The sequence below is a fragment of the Rhinolophus ferrumequinum genome, chromosome 21 (genome assembly GCF_004115265.2).
Source record: "Rhinolophus ferrumequinum isolate MPI-CBG mRhiFer1 chromosome 21, mRhiFer1_v1.p, whole genome shotgun sequence".
NCBI lineage: Eukaryota > Metazoa > Chordata > Mammalia > Chiroptera > Rhinolophidae > Rhinolophus > Rhinolophus ferrumequinum.
In genome coordinates this window covers 27,573,968-27,600,796 of record NC_046304.1, presented here as the reverse complement: position 1 = coordinate 27,600,796, position 26,829 = coordinate 27,573,968, and the positions used below count along the sequence as shown (strand labels likewise).

At 40.9% G+C, this 26,829-nt stretch overlaps 1 protein-coding gene across 1 annotated transcript; it reads left to right on the top strand.

The window, feature by feature from the left end:
* The first annotated feature begins 15,328 nt into the window (after positions 1 to 15,328).
* Positions 15,329 to 15,934, top strand: LOC117013517 (60S ribosomal protein L29). The gene has a single exon (XM_033090751.1). The coding sequence runs from the start codon at positions 15,353 to 15,355 to the stop codon at positions 15,830 to 15,832; it is 480 nt and encodes a 159-aa protein (XP_032946642.1). The 5' UTR covers positions 15,329 to 15,352; the 3' UTR covers positions 15,833 to 15,934.
* The last annotated feature ends 10,895 nt before the right edge of the window (positions 15,935 to 26,829 follow it).

Below are 26,829 nucleotides of genomic sequence, written 5' to 3'. Positions count from 1 at the left end.
TCTAACTTTTATCCATCAATTTGGAATTATTCGTGTTCATCTTCTGTTGATAAATGTTAAGTAAGTGATAACTGAAGTGATTTAAACATAGGTGCGTTTAATTTCAAGACATTTTCATTCCAGAAAAATAAGAAAACTGTGAATTTGCTTTGATTTATTCTTGAGTGTTTGACTTAATGAAATCATTTATGATTTTGTTTAATTAAGAAGAACACAAGGTAGACTTTAACATGAGTGAATGGGACATTCTTGTTTCTCTATTGGCATCTTTTATTGTATTTGAATAGAACCAAATTATAGGTTCTGGGGTCCATGATGAGGTCAGGATGTGGCACGAAAGGTCTGGACGGCTGTTTATCAAGGTCTCCCAGGATGACATTGGCTTGGTGATTATTACAGTTACGGGGTGTGATATTATTAGTGTACCAGAGTTGATGAACATATTTTAGTCCACAAGAAAGCAAATAAATAAAATGATTTGTTCATTTGTTGGGTGGTGGGGCAGATTCATTTTTGATAACTAGTATGCTCAAATTGTACATACCAAGATAACTGTTTTGGCAGGTCTGGAAAGCAAATCAGGAAGTTGCTTAGTAAATGAGAACTCAAAATGAGGTGAGTCATTTTGAGAGATATTTTATTCAGATCATGGTGAGACCTGCTAAATGATCCCTGCTCCACACAGAGTATACCTCTTCAATGACAGGAAAATTCATACCCCTTGGATTTTGTGTCTCTGGACAGAGCTGGGTAAGACTGGCAATTCTCTTTCTGTAGGCTAATCTTCACTCAACTTTCTCTAAACAGTGTGCTAGGCAATTGATTAGATTTCTGCTGACTGAATTACAACCACTTGCAGTTTTGCCTTCTGAGATTACATCCTACTCTTAATTAGAGGTTTAGAGTGTTTCTAAACTCCTCAGTTATACATTCACAGGCAGTTATATGGATTGCTCCCACAATTAGCTAATTTATTAAGTATGGATTTTACCAGCTTAATTCTCAGAAGCTGCTTTATTTTTAACACTGTTGGTGTTTGAGGAAAAGTGACTTCCTCAAAAAGAAACTCTTTAAATGCTTTCAGTCCAATTTAGTAAGCATATGCTAGTGTTAGCACTATACTTTACCCTGGAAATAATTACTTGGGGGGGGGGAAATAGAAAAGAAAGAAATTCAAAAAGTTAATTACTGTTAATGTTGAAATCAGAAGACCCAATTTTTCAGTGATTTGCTGAACACTCAAAACTCTATACCTGTGATGATAGTTACACAACTCTGTAAATATATTAAAAATCATTGAATTGTGTGCACTTACAGTGAGTGAGTTGTACAGTATGTAAAGTATAACTCAAAACTTGTTAAAAATGACTGGGGGGAAAATAACTCCACAAGTAGCAAAATCACTCTGTAGTACCATTCCTCTAAAGGCATTACTGGGGTGGGAGTGTTCCAGAGTAATTTGCACCGAAATATGGCTACCCTAATCTGGAAATTCTGTTTTTAATATTCATGTGTCAATGCCAATGCTTGTCTTCCTTGGGGATAACTTACTTTTACTAGGTAAAGAAAGAGACACAAAGATTCGGAATATTGTGTACGGGAGTTATCTCCAGGAACAGTTCACTTGCATAATTCTGTATTCATTGTTCCACTTGTTTTAGTTGTAAATATTCTTGAAAAAGGAAGAAGTAGTATATGTCTTTTTATTTAATTTATGTTTGTCTCATTTTCACTAGTAAACTATGCTGAGGACAGATTTCTGCTGTAACTTCCTTTATTACCAGTAAATTCTCTGTTAAAACCAATATTGACGATTTACTGACTGCTCTTTGAAAAAGGTGGGATGTTAGATGAGCAGAATGTTGTTTCTATGGAAACATCATCATGTTGCTGTCAGTGGATAGACACAATGGGTATAAGGATGGTTTTTCATTTCACTATCGTAAGGATGGCCAGTTTTCAAGCTCAAATAAGTCAACAAATAATATTTTCTTGGTAATCATATTTTAGGACTGGCCTCCCTCATTCTTTGGTTCTAGTTTTATTTTTGGCTAATTCTTTCCACCTTTATTGTTCCATCATTGATGCCAGTAGGATATGATTTTGCCAGAAAATAGCTCTCAAAGTGATCTATTACAAAGAGGTATATTGTCATCATGTCTTCCTCTTCCTAATTATTACTCTCTCTCTCCCTCTTCCTACTTAGCTCTTTCTCTTAAAAATTGAAACTCCACTTCATATTGCACATTTCTTAACTGGAGTGAGTAAATGGGTCTTTAAGGAATTATATTAAAAATATGGCAGGTATGCTTTATTTGCTAAAAATATTGCCCTTTTTTTTGGCAATTAAATCTTATAGTGTGAGTCCTATATAAATGTTAGCTATTAGTAGTAATAGTGGTATTACATGTTAATACTGATGCCAAGTATGTTAGAAGTAATTTCAATAAACTTTTATTTGAAATTTTGAGAGAGTGATTATTTTTTTCCTCTTTATTGTTTTAGAAAGTACCCCAGATTAGCTGAAAACTCTCAGAATTACTTTTCTAAATTTGTTTGCAGAGTTGAGTAGTTGCAACATAGACTACATGGTCCACAAGTTTACTTGGCCCTTTACAGAAAATGTTTGCCAGGAAATAGTCTGCTTTTGTAATTTTTGCTTGAACCTGATTCAAATATTCAGTGTTGTCATGTTCTCTGTCTCATAGGTGTTTTTGTCATGGGTAAGATCTTACATTGTTAATAGTTGTAAACATAAGTAATACACTTTTTCAAGTGAAATGTTGCTTCCACATGCTTCATCAGTCATTACTACAGTTTAGTGATAAGGTACCAAGACCTGGTGAAAGCAAACTCCCCTGCTGGTCTGCCAGCCTAGAACGGGAGCTGTTGCTCTGTTCCAGTTGGTTGCATTTTTTTTGTGGGGGGGGTACTCTAATTGGCTCAAAATGCTCACTGCCAGAGTGTGGGTTTCTGGAACCATTTTTGCATAGAAGTGATGTTGCATGCAAAGAGTCCATAACAGGTTTTGTTCTAAGTAAATATCAATGTCTACTCAGTGTGGAATTTGCAAATGAAATTTCCAAAATTTGCAGATTAGGTTCTACAGTTCTGGGATCCCACGAGTTTTCAGGCTGGTGCTGGTACCACCATGCTGGCCCCAGAGGGCTACTAGATGTGGAGACTTGTGTAGTCTACAATCTAAACCCATGTCCATGGGGTCCTTCCTTGTCTGGCTGTAATTCCTCTTAAGTTAATTTCTACTCTTTGTAAAATCCAGAGGAGAAAAAAAATTCTTTCCCTTGGCTCACAGTCTCCATTTCCTGTCTTGAGTTCTATCTTTACATAAGATGATTGAGAATGAGAAGGTTTGCCCTGATAGGAATTTCTTCTCTTTTGTTCAAGAATATAACCTCTCCCTCTGCCTCGGGTCGTAATGGGCCGCCAACATTAATATATTTTCCAAAACTGGATTGTTCACAATTAACACCACATGTAGAACATTCTCAGCATATAGTCAAGGTTGAATCTTGGCCAGCCAAACATAGTCCAGTACATTTTTCCTTTTCTAGCTCCAGTTCCTCTAGTAAGTGATGAAAAACAAGTCTGAATATCCTTTATGTGGTCTAATGGATCTCGGTTTCTGATACAGTGCGAGCCACAGCTTAAACAAGAACACACACATTCCTACAGAAACATATCTACATCCGTATAAAGATAAGAAATATTTCTATCTATACATTCATAATCCCCATAATAATTTTTGCAGTGGCATAGCATGTCTTTGCCAAAAACAATAATTTATATGCCCAAGTAATATATTCAGCTCAGGCTAATATATCTGCATTCAGAAAAAAGCTTTTTAAATAATTTTTCCCAAGATGACTAAATGGGTGTTGCTTTAACTTGATGCAACTAGAAAGCCCTATTAGGCACAATTCCTAACACAAAAACAGTCTAAAGGATTACTCAAGCCTTCCATCTTTACAGATGGAGTAACTGCTTATTACCTTAAAATGTGTTTTTCTAACTAAATCCAGGTTTTGTTAAAAAAAATCATAGGCCTTTCTGTTATAGTTTATCAACTCACAATTCTAGAAAGTGTCTTATAAATTCTTTTTTTTTTTTAAATTTATTGTGGTGACAATTGTTAGTAAAATTACATAGATTTCAGGTGTACAATTCTGCATTACATCATCTATAAATCCCATTGTGTGTTCACTACCCGGAGTCAGTTCTCCTTTCATTACCATATATTTGATCCCCCTTACCCTCATCTCCCACCCCCCATAAATTCTTAATTTGCAAGTACGCATACGAATATTTGGGGTTCTACTTACATTTCCCATCTGAAATTATACTCTTAAAATTCTCTAATTGCCCTTAAGAAAATACATTTTTCTAGATGTTTGTGCAGCAATTTGTATTCAACTATTTGAATGCAAAGCCATGCCCCAACAGGTTCACAGTCTTCCCTGCAGAGTTTCAATCATTTTTGAGGCTTTGCCTTATAAAAGTAAGTACTTATTTGGGGATGGTATGAAGTAATAGAGACTCTTGCTAAGCACTCTTATTTTGCACTGTACCAAACTATTAAAGCGATTTCCAAAGTTTACACCACTACAAACAGTAAATAGTTAAAGACACCTATATCAACCAACATGTTTAGGTAAGGCTGTAATAACCCCCCAAATATCAGTGGCTTATTACCAAGGTAATGAAGGTTCACTCACTTGTGTCACATATTAGAAACATGTGTCCGCAGAGGCACTCACTACTCTACATATCTTAATCATTCTGGAATCCAGAAATGTGGTGCAGTGGAATGATGGGCTTTGAACAAGATGCGTTGTGGTTTAAATCCCCCGTATCATTTACTAGCGGTGTGATATTGCACAACTCCATTAATGTGCTTAAGCCTCTGTTTCTTCATCTTAAAAATGGGGATAAACAAGGTTGCCGGTTCAGTTCTTCGAGTCCTGCAAGGGATAGTGGGCTCCGCCCCCTGCAACTAAGATTGAACATGGCACCTTGAGCCGAGCTGCCGCTGAGCTCCCTGATGGCTCAGTTGGTTGGAGCGCGTCCTCTCAACCACAAGGTTGCGGGTTCGACTCCCGCAAGGGATGGTGGGCTGTGCCCCCTGCAACTAGCAACGGCAACTGGACCTGGAGCTGAGCTGCACCCTCTACAACTAAGACTGAAAGGACAACAACTTGACTTAGAAAAAACTTCCTGGAAGTACACACTGTACCCCAATAAAGTCCTGTTTCCCTTCCCCAATAAAAAAGAAAATCTTAAAAAAAAAAGGGGGGGATCATAGTACTGGGGATGATAATAGGTTATTATGGAGATTAAATGAAACAGCAAGTGGAAATCAACTAGTGGGAGAGGGGCATGCACACCAAGGTTCTCAATGATTAACGGTAGTTCTTGTTCAGGGTCGGAACCCCTATGCCCTCGGATTTTCAACATTTAAAATTCAAATGTCGGTGCACTTTACTCCTGTTCAGAGGAAGGAATAAGAAGTGAAACTAGTCTGTCTTGTGACTAACTTGATATTGTGGATAGATACCTTAGTGGAAAAGAATGTTGAAGTTCTTGCCTAAATTAAGTGTTTTTTTTGTTTTTTTTTTTGAAGGGGGCAGATATGGCCGCTGAAAAAGAGTTGAGATGTTCCCTCCATGTATCACATAGAGAAACAAAAGTGTCCCTGGCCACGCCGGACACAGCCTCTAGTGTTACCCAGCTATATAACTGGAGGAAATGAGACGTAGCTCTTTTGCTCTTCTGTGTTTCTGAAGAATGTCTCCCTTGTGGAAAAGCTGACAGAATGATAAAAACCTCCTGATTAATGTAATGCTTTTCTCTGTTGCTTGGGGCTTATCTGTTTGTTTTCTAAACAACCAACTAGTTGGAAAAACATCTCAGGTTCCCCGGGCTAATCTGTTTGGTGTTCTGAGCAGCAGCCTATTCTTGGAAAAGTACAGACTTTGGAGTTAAACAAATCTGAATTTGAATCTTGACACTTACTAGTTATATGATGCTGGGCATCGAAGTTAGTGGCCTTTTATTCATCCATTCACTTATTTATATATTCATTTGTATTCAGAACGTTTATGGACCACTCTCGCTATGCCAGGCCCTAGGCTGGACGTCAGGGGTACAAAGTTAAAGAAACATAGTACCTGCCCAGGACAACTTGCCCTTGGTCTACCACAATAGCCTACAAACTTTCCTTACCTCTCATGCCATCAATAAAACATTTTTGAGCACAAACCCCTCATGTATATGTACATTTTTACATATTATGTACATGACTTCTACACTATTGTGTACGTAAGACATTTGAATTAAAAAATATTTAGTATTGTATCACATACCACCCTGTGCTTACACCCAATTTTAGAGACCACTGGTCTAGTGATAAGCTTGTCTGAACTTCACTTTCCTTATTAAAATTGTGATGATAGAAATCTTTCTCATGATAATTGTTTTTTTTAATATACAGAACTATTTTTTATTGAGATGTAATTCATATATGACATTGTATTTTAGGTGTACAGCATAACGATTTGATATATGTATATATTGCTGTGATTACCACAAGTTTAGTTAGCGTCCATCACCATACAGTTACAATTTTTTCTCTTATGCTGAGAACTTTTAAGATCACTCTCTTAGCAATTTTCAAATATACAATGCAGTATTGGTAACTGTGGTCACCATGCTGTACATTACATCCCCAGGACCTATTTATCTATAACATTTTGACAGCTTTCACCCAATTCCCTTCAAGTTGTTGCTCATTCATTCACTTAACAAATTTCATTGAACACTCTTCAGTGATGCAAAATGGATTAATCCATTCCAGACCTTTGAAATCAATCCCTAAAACTGCAAGTTTAGAATGAATTTTACTATCTAATGATACCATAGATTCATAAAATTTACGGCGTTCGTAAACTGAAATGTTCATCAATAGAGACATTTGAAAACCGAGGTACCACTGTATTATGAGCCTTGTGCTCCACCCTTCTCTTCCCCCTGCCCCGGTTAAGGCAGTCGGTTGCTGGTCATCAGCTGGCCGCTCACAGCAGATCACGGCAGCTCTCGCCGGCTGCCGGCCACTCACGCTGGCCACCGGCTGCTCACGGCAGCCCAGCTCCAGGGAGAGCTGTTGTTCACAACGTTAGCTGTAGAGGGTGCAGCTCGCTGGCCCATGTGGGAATCGAACTGGCAACCAACCACCTAAGCCACCGGGCCAGCCCAAGTTTAAGTTCTTTAGTTTAAGTTCAACTTAAAAATCTTGGTAATGGGCCGGCCCAGTGGCTCAGGCGGTTAGAGCTCCATGCTCCTAACTCCGAAGGCTGCCGGTTTGATTCCCACATGGGCCAGTGGGCTCTCAACCACAGGTTGCCAGTTCAATTCCTCGAGTCCCGCAAGGGATGGTGGGCAGCGCCCCCTGCAACTAAGATTGAACACGGCACATTGAGCTGAGCTGCCACTGAGCTCCTGGATGGCTCAGTTGGTTGGATTGCGTCCTCTCAACCACAAGGTTGCTGGTTTGACTCCTGCAAGGGATGGTGGGCTGCGCCCCCTGCAACTAGCAATGGCAACTGGACCTGGAGTTGAGCTGCTCCCTCCACAACTAAGATTGAAAGGACAACAACTTGATTGAAAGGACAACAACTTGACTTGGAAAAAAGTCCTGGAAGTACACACTGTTCCCCAATAAAAAAAAAGTCCTGTTCCCCTTCCCCAATAAAATAAAATAAAATAAAATAAAATAAAATAAAATAAAATAAAATAAAAATCTTGGTAATTGTTACTCTAATCATGTTATATGAAGATAAGATCCATTAGTTTTATCTGTAATATTCAATAATGCTTATGTTCAAAAGATTAAATCCTCAAACATTTAGCATATTATATAAATAGTTCATAAAATTTCATTAAACATTTAAAGTAACTACACATTTAATATATCCAATTCTCTCAAACACTTCAAATTCCTAACATTAATCCTACATTAGTCAGGGTTCAATGCAGAAAACAGAAACACTCTAGGTGTTTTAAGCAGAAAGGGGTTAAATACAGGAGATTAGGTACTTGCAAAACTGTTGGAAGAAATGGAGGAGTGGGCTTAAGGTATACCTCCAGTGTGACTCTCAGAACATTGCAGAACCAACCTAACAAGAACGTTGCTTCCTCTGCCACAGTCAGGAAAGTGGAAATCAGTAGGCCAGAATCTGAACTATTGAGATTAACACACATCCTAAGATGCGATTCAGGGATCAGAGAGCCAGGATCAGGAAGATATAATAGCCACCACAATTGCCTCATCATTGAATTGTGCTTTCTGGCTGCCAGTACTGCAATTGCTTCTCAACAATCAAGAAGCTAGAGATGACTGGCAACCCTAAATTTCATCAGCACTACACACTGCAAGGTGTCAGAAAGATGGACATTGCCACATTTCTATCTTATTTGATCATTGTTGCTGATGTGCATATTGTGATTCTTCTAAGATTCTTAGAATTCTTCTAAGATTCTTCTAAGTGAATTAAACCCTTCGTGAGGAAAGGCACACAGAAGTTCAGTAAATATACACTGATGCTTGAGTATTCAACATACTGATATTTGATACAGTCATTTTGATTCCTTGGTTTTGATTGATTATTATAATCTTCCATCTCCTTCAGCTCAATTTCTAGTGTGCCAAATATAAGCAACTGAGCATGCACAGGAAGTACTATTGAAATGGGAAAGAACTGGATCACTTCCATTGGCACTTCATTGGCAATTGGAATCATAGGCATCCATTGTAGACATTACTATGTAGCTATTATGCTGCTGATAGTAGATTTATTTGTAGTTGTCTACAATGGAAAGTTTTTTATTTTATTTTTTAGTAAATTTTACTGGGGAATATTGGGGAACAGTGTGTTTCTCCAGGGCCCATCAGCTCCAAGTTGTTGTCCTTCAATCTAGTTGTGGAGGGCACAGCTCAGCTCCAAGTCCAGTGGCTGTTTTCAATCTTTAGTTGCAGGGGACGCATCACACCATCCAATGTGGGAATTGAACTGGCAACCTTGTTGTTGAGAGCTCGCGCTCTAACCAACTGAGCCATCCGGCCGCCCCTCCGGAAGCTCAGCAGCAGCTCATTGTCTTCAATCTAGTAGTGGAGGGCGCAACTCACTGGCCCCTATGGGAATTGAACTGGCAACCCTGTTGTTCAGAACTCATGCTCTAACCAACTGAGCCATCCGGCTGTCCCTACAATGGAAAGTTTTATAGTTTGTTGTATTAGGGCACCAGTACATCAAATTGGTGTAACTTCATTTACACTCAGAGCCCTAGCTGCACAAGTTTGTTGGGAATGATACCCATATATAGCCCTCAGGGCCATCATGCAAATCTAACATAAAGAAAAATTTCCTAATGTAATACTACTTATTTATCAACCCAATACTTACAAAATCCTGTTTTGAAAATTAACCAAATTCTTTCCACTTTTCAGATTAAAATTACAAATATCAATCAAAACTTTCCAAATATCAATCAAAACTAGTAGACTTCTGGTTTTAAGGTGGCAGAGTAAAGACATTTCTCCCCCATTCTCATCTTGAAAAACACAAGAACAGAAATAAGAAATAGGGGTCTGCCCGGTGGCTCAGGCGGTTGGAGCTCCGTGCTCCTAATACCGAAGGCTGCCGGTACGATTCCCACTTGGGCCAGTGGGCTCTCAACCACAAGGTTGCCGGTTTGATCCTCGACTCCCACAAGGGATAGTGGGCTCCGCCGCCGCAACTAAGATTGAACACAACACCTTGAGCTGAGCTGCCGCTGAGCTCCTGGATGGCTCAGTTGGTTGGAGCATATCCTCTCAACCCCAAGGTTGCTGGCTCGACTCCCGCAGTGGATGGTGGGCTGCGCCCCCTGCAACTAACAATGGCAACTGGACCTGGAGCTGAGCTGCGCCCTCCACAACTAAGATTGAAAGGACAACAACTCGACTTGGAAAAAAGTCCGGAAAGTACACACTGTTCCCCGATAAAATCCTGTTCCCCTTCCCCAATAAAATTTTTTAAATAAAAGAAAAAGAAAAAAAGAAATAAAAAACTCAATCTTTGATGAAAATAGAAGACATCTGAGGCTATAAACCATACAGCAAAGTTGAAAATGGAAATAGAAAGTAGATGGGTGACTTGGCAGATTAACAGTCACAGAAGGCAAACCTGGGCGCCCTACATGACAAGCTGAATTTCCTCACAAAATCTATGAAAGGCTCAGAAATGGGTTCCAGGGTGGATAAGGCTAACACAGCAGATAGAATCTCTGGAAAAGTTCAATTTAACTAAGAGAAAATGAATGGTAGCCAGATCTCCTTATAGTGAAGTCCTGCTCATATATATGGTGCTTTCAATCATCTTTTTATGCCTTACTGATAAATATGAATGGCCAGTCAAGGACTGCCAGATGTTTAAGGAAAATGTCCAACAAGAAAGAGACTGAAGCAAATAAATAAGAAAAAAGAAGATTGGACATGTACATGTGGTGTATATAAGAAACAAGCGGAATAAGAAAGAAGCACTCTTGAAAATTCAAAATACGATAGTAAAAATAACAGGAACACTAGACAGAAGAGTTGAAAGATAAAATCAAGGAGACCTCTCAGAAATTAGGACAGGAAAAGGAATAGATGACAAAAAAGAGAGAAAAGATAAGAAAATTAGATGATTAATTCAAGAAGTTTAAAAACTACTAATGAGTGTTCCAAAAAGGCAGAATAGTAGGGAGAATATTATAAAGAGATAGTATAAAGTATTTCCCAAAACTAAATTGATAGAGACCACCAACAAACACCCAGTTCCATAAACAAAAGGAAGACCCTTACCAAATGACATCATTGTGAAATTTTAGAATACCATAAATAAAGAATACATTCTAAAAGCTTTTAAAGAAAAAAAAGGAGATCACAGACAAACCCTTCCATGAGTCAGAATATCATTAGATTCTTAATAACACTGGAAGATAAAACAATGACAATAAAAACAGTGGAGGAATTCCTTGACATTTCTGAGTGAAAATTTATTTTTAACATTCAATTCTATACCCAGCCAAATTTTCAATCATGAGTGAAGCCAAAATTTTCAGTGACATATCTTCCATTTACTATTTCTCAGGAAATGGCTGGAGGATATATTCCACTAAAAAAAGAGAAGTAACCCAAGAAAAAAGAAGACATTAGACACAAGAAACAGAAGTTTATATATAGAGAGAGAGACAAAGGAAATTTCCAGCATGATTTCAAAGGACAGACCCAGAAGGATAATTCTGTAGCTTTTTTAGAGAACCAATAGTCTAGATTGCAGCAGGACAATGAAAAACTACAGGTGGTGTCTCCAGCAGGGGAAATAGTAACAGACAGATCACCTGACAAACTGACCATGTAAAACTTGTATTAAAACATTTCAATATTGGTGAATATTGCAAGATTTAACTATAAGTTCAAAGAAATTTAAGTGCATGAAAAATGAGATTGGTAAATTCATACAGTGGGATATTACTCAGCAATTAAAAGAAATGAGCTGTGAAAGGACATGGATGAATCTTAAATGCATATTTTTTTTGTTTTTTTTTTAAACTTGTATTTATTTTAAATGTGTTTTTCCAGGACCCATCAGCTCCAAATCAAGTAGTTGTTTCAATCTAATTGTGGAGGGCGCAGCTCACAGTGGCCCATGTGGGGATCGAACAGGCAACCTTGTTATTAAGAGCACTATGCTCTAACCAACTGAGCTAACCGGCCGCCCCTTAAGTGCATATTGTTAAGTGAAAGAAGCCAGTCTGAAAATACTACATACTGTATGATTTTAATTATATGACATTCTGGAAGAGACAAAACTATAGAGATGGTAAACAGATCAGTCGTTGTCAGGAGCAGAGTAGAATAGATGAAATATACTGGATTTTTTAGGGTGGCGAAACTATTCTGTTTGTTATTGTAATGGTAAATACAAGACATAAACCCATAGAACTTTGTCAAAAACCCATAGAACTTTGCAGCACAACGAGTATAAAGTTTCAATGCATGCAAATTTTAAATATCATTTAGGAGGGTGGGGGAACCCAGCGTGAAATGCAGTATGTGACAAAAGAATCTAAATATATTACAAATATATAAAGCAAACTCTCTAAAGTGGGTGGGGGAATAAAGGCCTGACCTAAGTACCAAAATGAGTGGAGTCTGCAAAACTTAAAGGCAAAAGGAACTGTATGTAAACTCTGTATATTAGTTGATAAAAAACTAGTAGCTTCCCAATTTAGCAATTATGAAATCACTATACGTGTATACTGGAATGAAAATTCAGTACACTGATGGCTGATGATGGGAGCTAGGTTCTTATTGTTGGCAAGGGAGCTTACAGGTAAGTAAGAAGAAGCAAGAATGATCCATTTGGTAATGGAATAGAGTTGGAGACAGTATGAACGCATGTTTACATATGTGGATATAGATAGCTATATATAGAAATATTTGTAGATATGTGTATACAGGCATACCTTGTTGTATTATTCAGAGATGTTGTGTTTTTTACAAATTAGAGGCGAGACCCTCCACCAGCAAAAATATTATGATTTGCTTTATTGCAATACTTGCTTTATTACGGTGGTCTGGAACTGAACCCGCAATGTCTCTGAGGTATGCCTGTATATACAGATTAGTATATACATGTGTATCTCCTCACTGTGTCAGCTGAGAGGGCCCCAGTAGCAATGAGCACACCTAGCAACAAGATCTTTGTTTCTAATAGGGTTTTCCAGTGAAAGGAACCATGGCTCCTTGGTGAAATGACTGATTCTGTGACTGGGGTAGGAGACATACAAGATGAGCCTGGAACTTTTGTAGTGCCAGAAAATAAGGAGAATAACTATAGTGGAGAAAGCTGGTAAACACTTCCTCAAACCAGATGATCAAGGTTAATGCCAACAGTGAAAGTCATATTGATAACATGTACTCATGGTATGATGTGATGAGAATGGTATGATTGCCCCAATCATTGCCCCAGTCTCATCATGAGAAAAACATCAGACAAATCCCAGTTGGGGGTCACTCTACAAAATACCTGATTAGTACTCAAGACCATCAAAGTCATAAAAATAAGAAGAGTCTGGAAAACTGTCAGAACTAATAGGAGTCTAAGGAGATAGGATCCTAGAACAGAAGACGGACATTAGGGGAAAACTGAGGAAATCCAAATAAAATACTGACTTTAACTACTAATGCATCATTATTGATTCTTTAATTATGACAAAGATACCCTACTAATGTAAAATGTTAATGGTGAGGGAAGCTATTTGTAGGGTAGGTGGGCTCTCGCTGTTCTATTGGTATCTCTCTGTTCTATCTTTGCAATAGTTCTGTAAATCTAAAATTGTTCTAAAATAGAAAAGTTCATTTTAAAACTGAGTCAATTATTAATTCTAGGAAAACTAAATGTTTACAAGAAACGAAGTAAAATCATAGTATATACTATTGGATCAGCCTTGAACAATATTTACGTAGTCATGGTAACGTAAGATGTGAAATACGGATTCAAGCAAAAATTGTTGTATGATTATATATGGAAGCTGGATGGGGGATGTAAGAGTTAAACACTCTCATATATCATAATAATAAGTCATTACATACCATTTACAATTGATGAATCAAAAGAGAACAGTATACCATAGAAATATGGAGGTAATTACTAGAAGAGCTAAAAGAATTGAAATTGTCTACTGCTGGAATTGACTGGGAACTATTTTTTTGTTGTTGTTGTTATAAGCCTTAAATCATTATTTTATTTTTAAGCTATGTTTGAGAATACAGTTTACATTGCCTAGCATGGAATATGTTGATAAATTTAAAATTTCATGTCTAATGACATTAAACATTTAAAATTAAAATCACAAATTTTATATACTAAATTCTCTAGTATGTTGGGTTTTCTAAAACATTTCAAACATCTACTTCATCTCCACACCTTTATGGGATGGCAAAATCTCTTACCTAAGAGAAGTCAACCAACTAGACTTATTTAGTTTAAGATTCAAGACCACAATATAGATTTGAGTTACAGTAACATATTCTGTACTGTGACACTGGTTCCTAGGTACTACTTTCAAGATGATTCTACCTAAACTCCAGTTTTCATACCAAGTCCTTCTTACAGTCCCAGAAATACCACCTTTAGATGCAGGCAGGGGAGGCCCCTGCTCTAGTGTCAGTACTTATCACAATACAAATAAGTGCCTCTATCACTCTGGATTCTATGCTGAGCATGGAACCAGCATGACTTATCCTAAACCTCCACTGTTGTGAAGAACACTCTTCAGGCCCCAGGGCAACACTTCTTCACAGCTTGTGCCCATGTCTGAAACAGACTGGGTTGTGCTACTCTCTGTTCAGGAACAGAATGCTTTGGCTTCGAGAGGCAGAGGGGCTTAGGTAAGAGAAAAGACAAATTCTTCCTCGCAGCATAAATGCAATAGATTCTTGCATAATGAAGTATTTCTCAGTGGTACCAACCATCCATATTTTTGCTCCTATTTATGTTGCATTGTGGTCACTCTAATTAGTGGTATTTGCAAAAGTTGCACATAGAGAATGAGGAATATGTTGCAGTATTTAACAATTGATACTACTCTTAAATGCATACATGTGGGTAATATGTGTGAAGCATTACACAGATTCTTCACATTAGTCCCTAGATGGACATTGAATGCTAGAATTGAAAATATTTATTTTTATAAAAATATATTAGTTTTTAATTACAATTTCCAAAAATTAAATTAAAATCTCCATTTTATTTAGATTATTTTAATTTAAAATGTTGATATTTATTCATTATAATTTGAATTTCCTTTTAATTTTAATAGATCATTTTTAATGTTTAACCGTTTTACATTTTCAATATTTGATATTTACCCAAGCATTTTTGATGAAATGTATTTAAATTATATATATTTTGAATAAATTTACATTTTAGTTTTTAATCTTTTACATCAAGGGCTAGCAAACCTTTTCTGTAAAGAACCAGATGGTAAATATTTTAAGCTTATTGGGATCTGTGATCTCTTACAACTACTCAACACTGCTGTTGCAGTGTGAAAACTGCCGCAGACGGTAAGTAAATGAATGGATGTGATTGTGTGACAAAAAATTTTTACTTACAAAAACACACGGCAGGCTGAATTTGTCCAGGGGCCATAGTTTGCTGACCCTTCCTTTAGGTCATTACTATCATCAATAGAATGCAAGTTATGTGAAAAAAATCTAGATTAGGGAGTTGCGGGCTTGGGTGCAGACATGGCCAAGTCCAAGAACCACACCACGCACAACCAGTCCCGAAAATGGCACAGAAACGGCATCAAGAAACCCCGATCACAAAGATACGAATCTCTCAAGGGGGTGGACCCCAAGTTCCTGAGGAACATGCGCTTTGCCAAGAAGCATAACAAGAAGGGCCTGAAGAAGATGCAGGCCAACAACGCCAAGGCCTTGAGTGCACGGGCTGAGGCCATCAAGGCCCTCGGAAAGCCCAAGGAGGTCAAGCCCAAGATCCCAAAGGGCGGCAGCCGCAAGCTCAGTCGACTTGCCTACATTGCCCACCCCAAGCTTGGGAAACATGCTCGAGCCCGCATCGCCAAGGGTCTCAGGCTCTGCCGGCCAAAAGCCAAGGGCAAGGCTCAAACCAAGGCCCCAGCTGGTCCTGCAGCTGCAGCTCCGCCTCCAGCTCAGGCCCCGGCTCCCAAAGGTGCCCAGGCTGCCACGAAGGCTCCAGAGTAGAGGCCTCTGTCTGCCGATGGAGGACGGAGAGACTGGGGGACCCTGGGCTGCTGTCTGCGTGGGGCTAGTGTCCTCCTGTGTTACCTGTACCAATAAAGCTGAGGCAGGATCTGGCAAAAAAAAAAAAAAAAACTAGATTATAACAATAAAATTCGTGATTTTGCTGAAATAAAGGCAAGAATAATTTTTATGGAATACATTTTATGAAATACAGCTATAATAATTTATTAATCAAATATGTCTTTTTTTGGTAATTCATCCAAAATTGCTGCACATCAACAGAACATCCAGAGAAGCAAATAATTGTCTTCATGACCTTGGATTAGGCAACCATTTCTCAGCTACCAAAAGCACAAGTGACAAAAGAAAAGAATAGATAAATTGGACTTTATCAAAAGTAAAAACATCTTACGCTTCCAAACAACATCAAAAAGGTGAAAAAACCCACAGAATGGAAGAAAATATTTGCAAATCATTTCTCCGATAAAGGAATTTGTATCTAGAATATATAAAGAACTCTTATAAGTGAATAATAAAATGACAAGTAACCTAATTAAAAATGGACAAAGGATCTGAATAGACATTTTTCCACAGAAGATGTGTAAATAGCCAATAAGTACATGAAAACATGCTCAACATTGTCACCAGGGAAATGCAAATTAAAACCACAATGAGATATCACTTCATGCCTACTAGGATGGCTATAATAAAAAAGTCAGCTAATGGCAAGTGTTGGCGGAATGTGGAGAAGTTAGAACTCTCATACACTGCTGGTAGGAATGTAAAATGGTGCAGCTGCTTTGGAAATGGTCTGGCAGTTCACCACATGGTTAAATATAGGTTACTGTATGACCCAGCATTTCCACTCAGGAATACAAGTGTACTCTAGGACATAGGAAGACATATGTCCACATAAAAACTTGTGCATGAATATTCATAACAGCATTCACAGTAGCCAAAATGTGGAACAACTCAAATATCCATCAACTGATGAATAGATAAAATGTATATCGACACAATGGACTATTATCTGACAATAAAAAGAAATGAAATATTGATACATGCTACAACGTGGATGAATCTTGAAAATATTATGCTAAATGAAAAGAGCCAGTCACAAAAGACCACATATTGTATAATTCCTTTTACATGAAATGTCCAGAATAGACAAAGTAGATTAGTGGTTGCCTAGGGTGGGGTTTGGGAGAAAATGGTGGTGGGGTATGTCTGCCAATGGGTATGGGAATTTATTTTTGGGGTGATGAAAAATGTTCTAGAATTAGATACTGGTGATGGTTGCACAACTTTGTGAATATACTAAAAAGCAATGAATTGTATATTTTAAATGGGTGAATTGTGTAGGATGTGAATTAGAGCGCCTTAAAATTGCTGTTTAAAAACAATGCCATCTAGCACTGTGCCTGGCCTATGGTAGAGCTAAAATAAAAGTTCTTTTTCTCTTTCCTCTTCCCCAAACTTCCCTGCCCAGGACACCCTTGAAGGACTTCCTAGATTTTTTTTCACCTCTGACAGGATTTTTACCTACCATCACCTTGGTGATAAGTGTGTTCTCTCTCCACACAAATACCACACCCTTTAGACCTTCCCCTTTCACTGTCCACTGGTCACCCTCAAAGTAAATTCCTGGGATAGGACAGCCTTGGCTAACACTTACTTGATTGGTGAGGGGGCACCCAGGCTCTGCACAAGCTACTTCTGTGGGCCGCCCTCCTGGGCAGTCACCTCACAACGTTAGCTGGAGCCTTCCATGACTCGTGCCTGCCTCACCAGCCCCTCTCTTTCTCTGGGCCAAGCCAGACCATTTCTCCCCCAGTTCTCTTAATCAGTGAAAAAGTGCTCTTTCTGTCTGGGAGTCAGGTTTACCCTTTAGTAAAAAAATTACTTAAAATGAAAAACTAACAAACAAAACCCCAACAACAACCAGTAAATATTAGTTTCTTCACAACTCCCTAAAATTTAATCAGTATTTCCCAGGGTCTCCAATTTACCAAGACATCCCTGAATTAGTCCTGTTGGCTTGATGTTCCTTTTTGGGCTTTCTTTGCTTATCTGTAAAGAGAGAATTCAAAGGTGAATGGAGTCTAGATTCTCTGAGACTCCTCCAGTTCTTGTATTTTGCCTTCACCTACTTGTAAGCATTTTCTAATGGCCACTTAATAATAACTGATCATACTGCTGCTTCTATCTTACTTCTGATTCTTATAGCATTGGTGCTGAAGGTGGGTACTTTGGAACTCATGCTGAAAGCAAGGAGGTGAGAGCCAGGAATAGAACCTGGGCCTCTCTGTTCTCACTGTGTTCTCTCATTACCCAACCCCACTCTCCAGAGGAGAAAGCCATGATGAGTCTTTGGTATGGTTTATTCATCTTATCGTAACGTGAACCACTAGGGTCAAGCATAGTGCTAAGAGCTTCACAGGCACTCTTTTATTTATTTAAGTCTCATGATAACCCTATTGTTACTTCCCATTTTACAGATAACAAACTGTGGCACAGAGAGGTTAAGAATCTAGCCCAAGGTCAACCAGTTAGTAAAACTGTCTAGGGTTGGTACCCAGAGATGCCCAGTCCTTAATGCAAATGTTTGCATTTCTGAGGATCAAAGTCCATTCTGATGATCCTATGTCTATCTGAATGGGGTTCTCAAATGGGCGTATGATTGGGAAGAAGGATAGGCACGGTGACCCTCAATACCCAGAATGGGACGGAAATAGGTACCCAGCAGCAGATAAGCAGGCAATCCTAACATCTCTTGGCCAGGTTCTTAGAATGTGGGAGTCTCCAGCCTTGCTTGAGTGATGAAATTTCAGTCTGGTTTGGGTTTTGAAAATATCATTGTAACCAACCCTTTGCCCTTAACTCTCCTTTAGAATCCTGTTCCTGTGGCCCCAAATGAACTTAGAGCCCTTCGTGTCCAGTTAAAGCTTGGCCTGATGTACTGGAACCATTTGAAGCAGGGCGTCAAGTCAAGTTGCCATAAAAACACAAATTCTGGGACCCAGAAGATACTAAGAAAAAAAAATAGACAAAGTTTCCTTTGCTGGTAGAGATGCTCATAAAAGCAAAGCAAGCCCACCTCTGTTCAGAGCCAAAAGAGAGACAATATGCATAAAGGGTAGCAGAAGAGATGTAGTGATGCGTCATCCGATTTAGGTTATTTGGGCCTGGGAATTAATTACCTGAGACAAAGAGGTTTGTTTAAAAGTAGAGTTAATGGGAGAATCACTGAACTTTGAGCTAGGAAGAAAAAAACTCTTCAAAATCATCCAGTCTAATAATTTTATGACAATTTTATGAAAGAGGCCTAGAGAGTGAGGTTGGCTTCCTGAAGGTCACCGGTCTGAAGAGTGGCAGAGCAGAGGCCCTGGCCAGGCCTCAGTTTCAGTCCACTGCTAGCAGCTCTGCCCCACCTGGCTGAGGCTGGAGGAAGTGTGTAAACAGGTACGGAGGAAAATGCAAACAGGGCTGCCAGTAAACAGAGCAGTGTAGCTACAGAAGAAAAAAACGTTGTTGGAAGAAAGGCACCGCAGAAGGTTGGATAGAGCCCAAAGGTAACAGGGAGTCCAGGAGATTCATGTTGAGGAAGGGGTGAGATACAAATGGCGATGGAGGGATATCAGTCCAGTGGCGTGCCGCAGGCCACATTAGAGGAGGGACGTTTTAAAGACAGGGAGGCCAGTGGGAAAAGAGTGTGCTAAAAGTTCTGTGTGTTTATATTTTACTTCCTAATGCTGCATATATGAGTGTGTGTGTGTGTGTGTGTGTGAGAGAGAGAAAGAGAGAAAGAGAGAGAGAGAGAGAGAGAGAGAGAGAGAGAGAGAGAGAGAGAGAGAGGTTTCTCAGCCTATTGCTCAGCTCGAATTCAGACTTGTTTGGACCTGTCTGATGAACAGTGTGGGCTGCCTTCCAGAAGCATGACCTCTGAACTCCTTCAGTAATTTCCAGAAGGTCCATTTCCATCAACTGAAGTGAGTCCACTTGAGCACAGGCACTCATACGCAAAGGGGCCTATTGATGGTAGGCCAAACAAAGAACGAAGTGGCATCAACTGCTCCACTGCTCCACCCTCTCCTTCCCAGAGTGGAATTCCTCCCATCTGGACAAATGGAGCAGACTCTGCTCAAGGTTCCTCCTACTCCAAGGCTCAGCTACATAGTTCTCCATGTCTCCTGTTCAAGGGGAGCTGGCACACTCTCAAGTCTCAAGGCATCCTTGGAACAGGCTGGCTGTGGTCGGCCAGCTGTAGGCTGTGAGCAGGGCTGCACCCTGTAGCTGTAGGAGGGAGGCCTGCTCCTGACTGTATTTCCTCAGGCGGGTCACATGAGAGTGAGGCCTGTCTCCCATTGGCTTTTCTCCTCCCAATAGCCTATCACCAGTCTGAGGAGGTGGGATCTATTTATGATGGCATAACTTTCTAGCTTCCTCAGGGAAACAATTTAACAAATCAGTCCATTTTTTGAACAACTGTTACACTAAACAAGCACAAATGATGGGAGGTAATTACGAAAAAACTTAAGTTTCCTTTCTCGTTAACCCTTTAAATTCAGTGGGGCTGGTGTATCTGCTGCACCTGGATAATAATTCAGGAAGGCCACATGACTTCCTTGGTCTTTCTTAGTCTGTATTCACCCAAAGTCTGAATACAGTCGCAACTCCCTGATTAAAATGTTTATGTAATCATTAAAATCCAAATGTGAGGTAAAATAAGGCTTCTCCCCCTCCTTCAGCTGAACACTTACAGTCAGCAATGCTTCTGCCCCGCCTCTCCCATCTTTTTGACTGTGGTTTCTGTTGCTTCCTGTGTTAGAGTGGGAAGAAGCAGGGAAGTTCCCACGTAATTGGTCCCGGCCTGAGGATCTGGCTTTGGTATTCTCTGGACTTGGCAGGTATCTCAAACTGACGCTTTTGTGGGTGTTTTATATCCCTCCATCTTCCATCTTAATTGGTTTGGGCTGCTATAACAAAGTAACGCAGACTGGTGGTTTATGAAAAGCAGGCATTTATTTCTCACAGTTCTGAGGTCAGGGTGCCAGCATGAGTGGGGTCTGGCCAGTGCCTGCTTCTGGGCCCCCGACTGCCGACCAGTCTCATTGTATCGTCGAGAGCCAGCTAGCTCTGTGGCCTCTTCTTATAAGGACACTAAACCCATCCTCCCTCCTGACCTAATCACCTCCCAGAGGTCCCACCTCCTAATACCATCACATTGGGGGTTAGGATTTCAACATAGGAGTTTTGTGGGGGACACTAACATTCAGTCCATAATACCTCCATTACTGGGGCCCTCTCACCTGCAGTTTTCTCAGTGTGGGTGATACGCCTTCCTCTGGCTCATCGCTTACTCCTTCCTCCAGACCTCTAGCTTCTCTCGGTTGAGATCTCTTTGCCCCTCTGGGCTGCCCTCTTGGATAGGATCCTTGGCTATCTCAGGCCAACCCTCTCTCTCACTCATGGCTCTCACCTTTGCCCCAACAGCTCTGGGTATAACACTCTGCTGTGCCTCTTGCCATTTTGGTTTCTCAAGCTTGACACCTCTGAGATAGGAATGGAGTGGAACTCCTAACACAGCTTTCTCCAAAGAATTCTCATGTAAAATCTTACCCTCAACTCTTATGTACCTTAAATATTCTTTGCCACTTACTTTGTAAATCCTATTCTAGCACTTCTTTTAGAATTTGGTGTTTATTGGGATTCAGCTGAAACTTCTAGTTTAGCATCTGATTTCATTTGATTTAGGAATACCTCTTGAACCAAAATGCTCCTATTTGAATCCTGAGTATTAACAATGCATTTACTTCTATTTTTCAAGCATAAGATACCATCTACCATTTGGATTTATTTCCTAGGCCTGCCCTTTTAGATCCAAATCTGGATTCTAGTGAGAAAAGGAGTTCCAATTTAAAGAGAGAGAGACACACAGAGAGAGAGGCAGCATTTAGATCAAACTCTGTATGGTCTTGGGGCATCCCTGTGTGGCACTGTAACTCGAGAGGGGTGTTGCTGTCCACCCCTGCTTTCTAGCATCTACCTCCAGGGTGTGGTGTGAGGTGGCGGGGACGTGGAAGGGGCAGACTTCTTCAAGAGCAGGCTGAGACATCGTGGAGACTCCCTGCGCGAAGAGGCAAGAATCAAAAGAATGTAGGAACTTGGGCTGTACATGACCCGGACATGAGCAAGTTACTTCTTTGAGACTTGCTTTCCACATCTGTAGAATGATAATAATAACCCCTATGTTCCTCCCGGCCAAGATCCTATGAAGTGCTTTCTAAATTGAGAAGTGGGTCATGAGTGTCAGGAATAAGTACTTATAGTTAGACTCTATTTAGTCTCCCATCTTGAACTGGGTGGACCTTGAAGTCAAGGCCCACGTGATGTTGTTTTTCTTCTATCCCAATGTGAGCACAATTTATTGGATGGAATGTTGGAGCTGTTGGCCTGTCTGTTTGGAATGTTTATGGTGTGGATTTGCTCTGCAGAGCCTCGTGTTTATTTCACACTATGTGCTCTTCATCAGGCAGGATCTGGATAGTGAAGGACCAGTACCACCCTACCCTCATTACATCCCAGAACACCGAAGCCAAAGCCCCTTTAATAAACTACACGATTACTTACTTTTGTTTTCCAAGATATTTTTTGAAATATTGAACCCAGTTCTCTTTGCTCTACTTTTGCTATGACTCAAGTTCTTATTCCTGAGTTTTCTTGCTTTCCCCCTTATTCTTTCAATAATACCGTGTTCATCTTCCCTGGCCTCTGGGGTGTTACTGTGCCTAGTGAACTGTATTCCCTTGCTCAGACAGAAGTGTAGAGGGAGCGTAGGCCAGGAAACCCCTGCAACCTCCAGCTACAGCACGGGAGCATTTAGCTTGGTGATTACTACAATTGTTGCCTAGTGGGACAGTGAGCCATTAGCTGAGCTCTCAACCCCCTATTAGTATTACCCTGTAATTTAATCACAATTAGACTCCCAGAAACATAGACATAGGAAACAAGTGGGCAAAGGTGGCAGATGGCAGAAAGCAACAGCTATAAGGGGTTTTAACCAAAGGCACTGTTTTCAGAAGGTACAGGGCCAAGGAATGGTGAAGGTAGAGCTTGGAATGAGGTAGTTAGGAAAATGATTAAAAGGACTTCGAGTTTTACTTTCTGGCATTGAGGTTGGGGTCTGCTGAACATTTACCTCGTGGGCCGGACTGAGCTGGACTTGTTTAATAGCAGTAGGGATTGAAGGAGGTCTTGAGAGGTGACCCCATGTCCCTTTCGCCTTCTCTCCTTGGAATCTGTGGGAAGAAGGTCTCAGAGAGTGTTCTCAGAGGAAGTTTTTCTTTGTCTCACTTGGTTTCCTCCCTTAAGGCCCAAAGCAAGCCCTTGTGTATGTGTTGGAATCAACCTCCTTTCTGAGGGCTCGCAGAAAGCTCAGTCCTGGAGACGACCATTCCCACTGGCTGTGTGTCCTACTGTGCAGAGTATACAACGGGGGCTGGAAGTAGGAGACATTGTGAGATAGAGGAGATTTGAGGAGGATGTCCTTAGGCCCTTCCACAGGGCCTATTGTGCTACTCAAGCTTCAGAAACTTGGGTTGCAGCGTAGGGAGGAACCTCAGCTTTTAAGGCCTCAAGTGACAAGGAAACTTATATCATCCTCGTATGTGGAACTGATCCATGAAGAAAAGAGCCAAGTGTGAAAATTCAGCCCAGCCCAGCCCAGTCCAGGCCCTCTTCATTCTTCAATAACAACAGCCACCTTTGGCTAAAGTCAAGTTGTTAACAGCAGAGCTGGCTGAGGGGCTGTGGAGATATGGTAGGGAGTGGGAGTAGGGGGTGGTTGGAACAAGGCAGGGTTAACAGGAAGCTGGGACCCCAAAGCAGCTGTAAGCAAAATTATGAAATACTTTGGAGGCCTCCCTTTACTCTCTCTACTTCTCTTACCAATCAGGATCTAGTCCTCCTACAAATGCACTAGTGTATTTAATAACTGAACACTCTCAAAGGTATTAAGAGAAGTTTGTGGTATTCTAGAAGGTTCTGGAAGCCCAAGTCTCCTTTCTTCAACTCAAAAGGCAAGATCTGGGTACACAAGAAAGAGGAGTTCTCCCTTCGTCTGACTCTGTTGGCATCAAATTCTCCACTTCTCATGGTAATCTTGAGATCCCAAGTTGGGGGCTTTCCAGGACTGTTCCAGTTTAAAATATTGTATCCTGTTGTCCTCATAAGTACTTGTGAGGCCACATGCCTTGATTTTGTTGTGGAAAAAAACCATAAGTACAATCGTAGCTCAGAGCATTTCCTGTCCAGCTGAATCTACATAAATCTTGCCCTGTCCTGGCACCAAGGCACAGTGGCATTTGGAAGATTTGCTGGAATCCCAGCTAAGGAAAAGTTAGCTTGCAGATTAGTGTAGGAGCAAAGCACAGGTGACCTCTCGTTCTTTGAAGCTTAATTCTGAAGCCCCTCAAAATTTAGGCAAAAACCTATCTTTATGATGGATAGAAATTCAGACATGTTTTCATCTTTAAGCCTCAGACATGGCTATGTGGCTTCGGTTTTTTCAAAATTCTCTCTCCCACTAGCTCCCTGATAAAAAGGCTCTTTAATAGGGAATGGAGCCTTTTACTTTATGATGAGAGATGAGAGTTAACTGGCTTCTTCCTCTGGGGGCACTGTTTTACACACCGAAGACCCTCAACTCGCTGTGGGGTCATGAAATCAATTTAGTGGGTCCTGACTTCTGGCAAAACTTCAAACCTACATAGACAGATTAGATATAAATATAAAAGAGAGAAGGGAACAAAACATATCAGAATATATCACACTTGATTTGGATAAGTATTGTTTCATGAAACTTGTTTCTGTCTCATCTACCTACGTGTACGTGTGTCTCGGGTCACCATGTAACATGTATTTTTTTTCCTGTGGATCAGTGAAAGAACTTTAAGACCTCTCTCCTGGGAGAGGTCACACTGTTACGTATGTTCACATTGAGACTGAAACTGCTAAGGCAGACCCTCCCCTGAGAGCTGGTTCCACAAAGAGCAGCAGGCTGCTGAGCACCTGTGGGGGCGAGGACTAACGGTGCAGAAAGGAGAAAGGAAAGGGCCCCGAGAAGCCCACTTTCCATCGCCACCACGACAGCAGCCACAACGCACTGAGTGACAACAGCACACCAAGCACTTTGCCCACTGCCCTAAATGAGCTGTCCCTTTCACGTCTCACCGCACCCCATAAGGAAGATGAAAACTATTATTACTGTCTCCATTTTCTATATGAGGAAACTAAGGCTCAGAAGGTTAAATAACTTACCTGAGGTCACACAGCTTGTATGTTGCAGACAAAACTTGGTCTCACACCCTGGCGTGCTCGATTTTTTAAGGCATGCACTCATGCAATCCCAGTAAGCAGCTCCTCTTTTGCTTAAGAACGGGGGTTTGGTGTTGGCTCAGTATCAGTGACGGAGGTCAGCCAGCCAAGGGCCTTGCCTGTGAACTAGGGCAGGCAGGGCCAGGAAGTGAAGGAGCCCAGGGTTTGGAGCCCAGGGCCCACGCTGGTGGCTGCGAGGGTGGAAGCCCTCCCCCAGCTCTGCTCCTGCAGCAGGCTGCTGCTTTGCCATCACAGAACACTCTGCTAATTATAACCAAACAATGAGCAATCACAGCCGCTGGTGGTTTAGCTCTGGTTAGAGGTCTGGCAGGCTTTTCATTAGAACTTCCCTGCAGCCTGACGGCATCGGCAGGAGCTCTGGGCTCCAGCTCCCTCCTCCCCTTCCTGCTCCCTCGCCTCCAAGCCTGGTGCACCCAGATCAGTCAGTGCATCCTTAGCTCCTATGGTGTGCAGGCGCTGTGTTCAGTGCTGCAGCCTGGGGGGTGTGGGAGGCAGAAATGTGTTCTTGCCTTCAGGGAGCTCCCCGTCCTTCCAGCAGTCTCTTGATTAGAACTAAAAAGCCAGGCCCACTTGAGCCTGGCAGAGAGGAGAGGTTTTGGACAGCTCTATGTCCTTGGCTGCTTCTCTCTGAGGTCCTTTCCTGGGCACTGTGAAAATTTATTTTTTGCCATTCAGTAATGTGGGACACAAAAGTGCTTGCTCTGTATACATGATCTCTACTGGTGCTTATTTCTACAGGATGTCCCAGAGAGAGAAACTCTTTCAAAATCTTGGGAAATGTAAACCTGGGCCGATAAAACAGACACATAAAGTCATTAGAGGCCTTGGAACCCAGAGAAGAAGTTTCTCGAATGTCTATTTTGAGGGCTCAGGACTTTGGCAAGGGCACAAGGGAATGGATGGTGGAGTATCTGTCTCTGGTCCTGGGGAAGTGGACACTGTTAGCTGTTCCTGGGATGAACCATGGACAGACTATCCTTGGCCAAACTTCAAGGTCGATCAGGTTTATCTTTTGTCCCTTCATCTCTCTGACTCATCCTTCCTGGCATCTAACTCCCCTCAGGTGTACCCTGGGCACCATTCTTCCTGCTCTCATATTAGGACTTCTTTATCTACTATCAACCATTCACATTAAGGTCATAGTTGAAAATTCATCACGATATTATCCCTCCGAGAACCATCTTCGGTGTTAGGGATGCTTGGGTCCTGTTCACGGAGGAATTCTAAAGCATTCCTAGCAGGAGGCCTGCCCGGAGCAGCAGAGGGTGGCACATATTTGCAGGATGAATGATGGAAGCGCTGGGAGGGACCAGGAGAGGACCAGGAGATTTTCCAGACAAAGATCTAAGGCCCGAAGAGAGAGGGTGACCAACTATTTCAGTTTACCCAGGAATGAGGGGATTTCTAGGACGTGGAGCTTCCAGTTTTAAAACCAGACAAATTGGTCGTACATGAGGGGCTGTGATGAGTAAACCGATGTGGACAGAGTGCAGGCAAGAGGAGTTGGTCGGATGTTGTTCCCTGGAAAGACGGGAAGCACCATCTGGTGGGGAGGCAATTCTTAAAACAACAAACAGATACGGCTAAGAAACACATTTTAA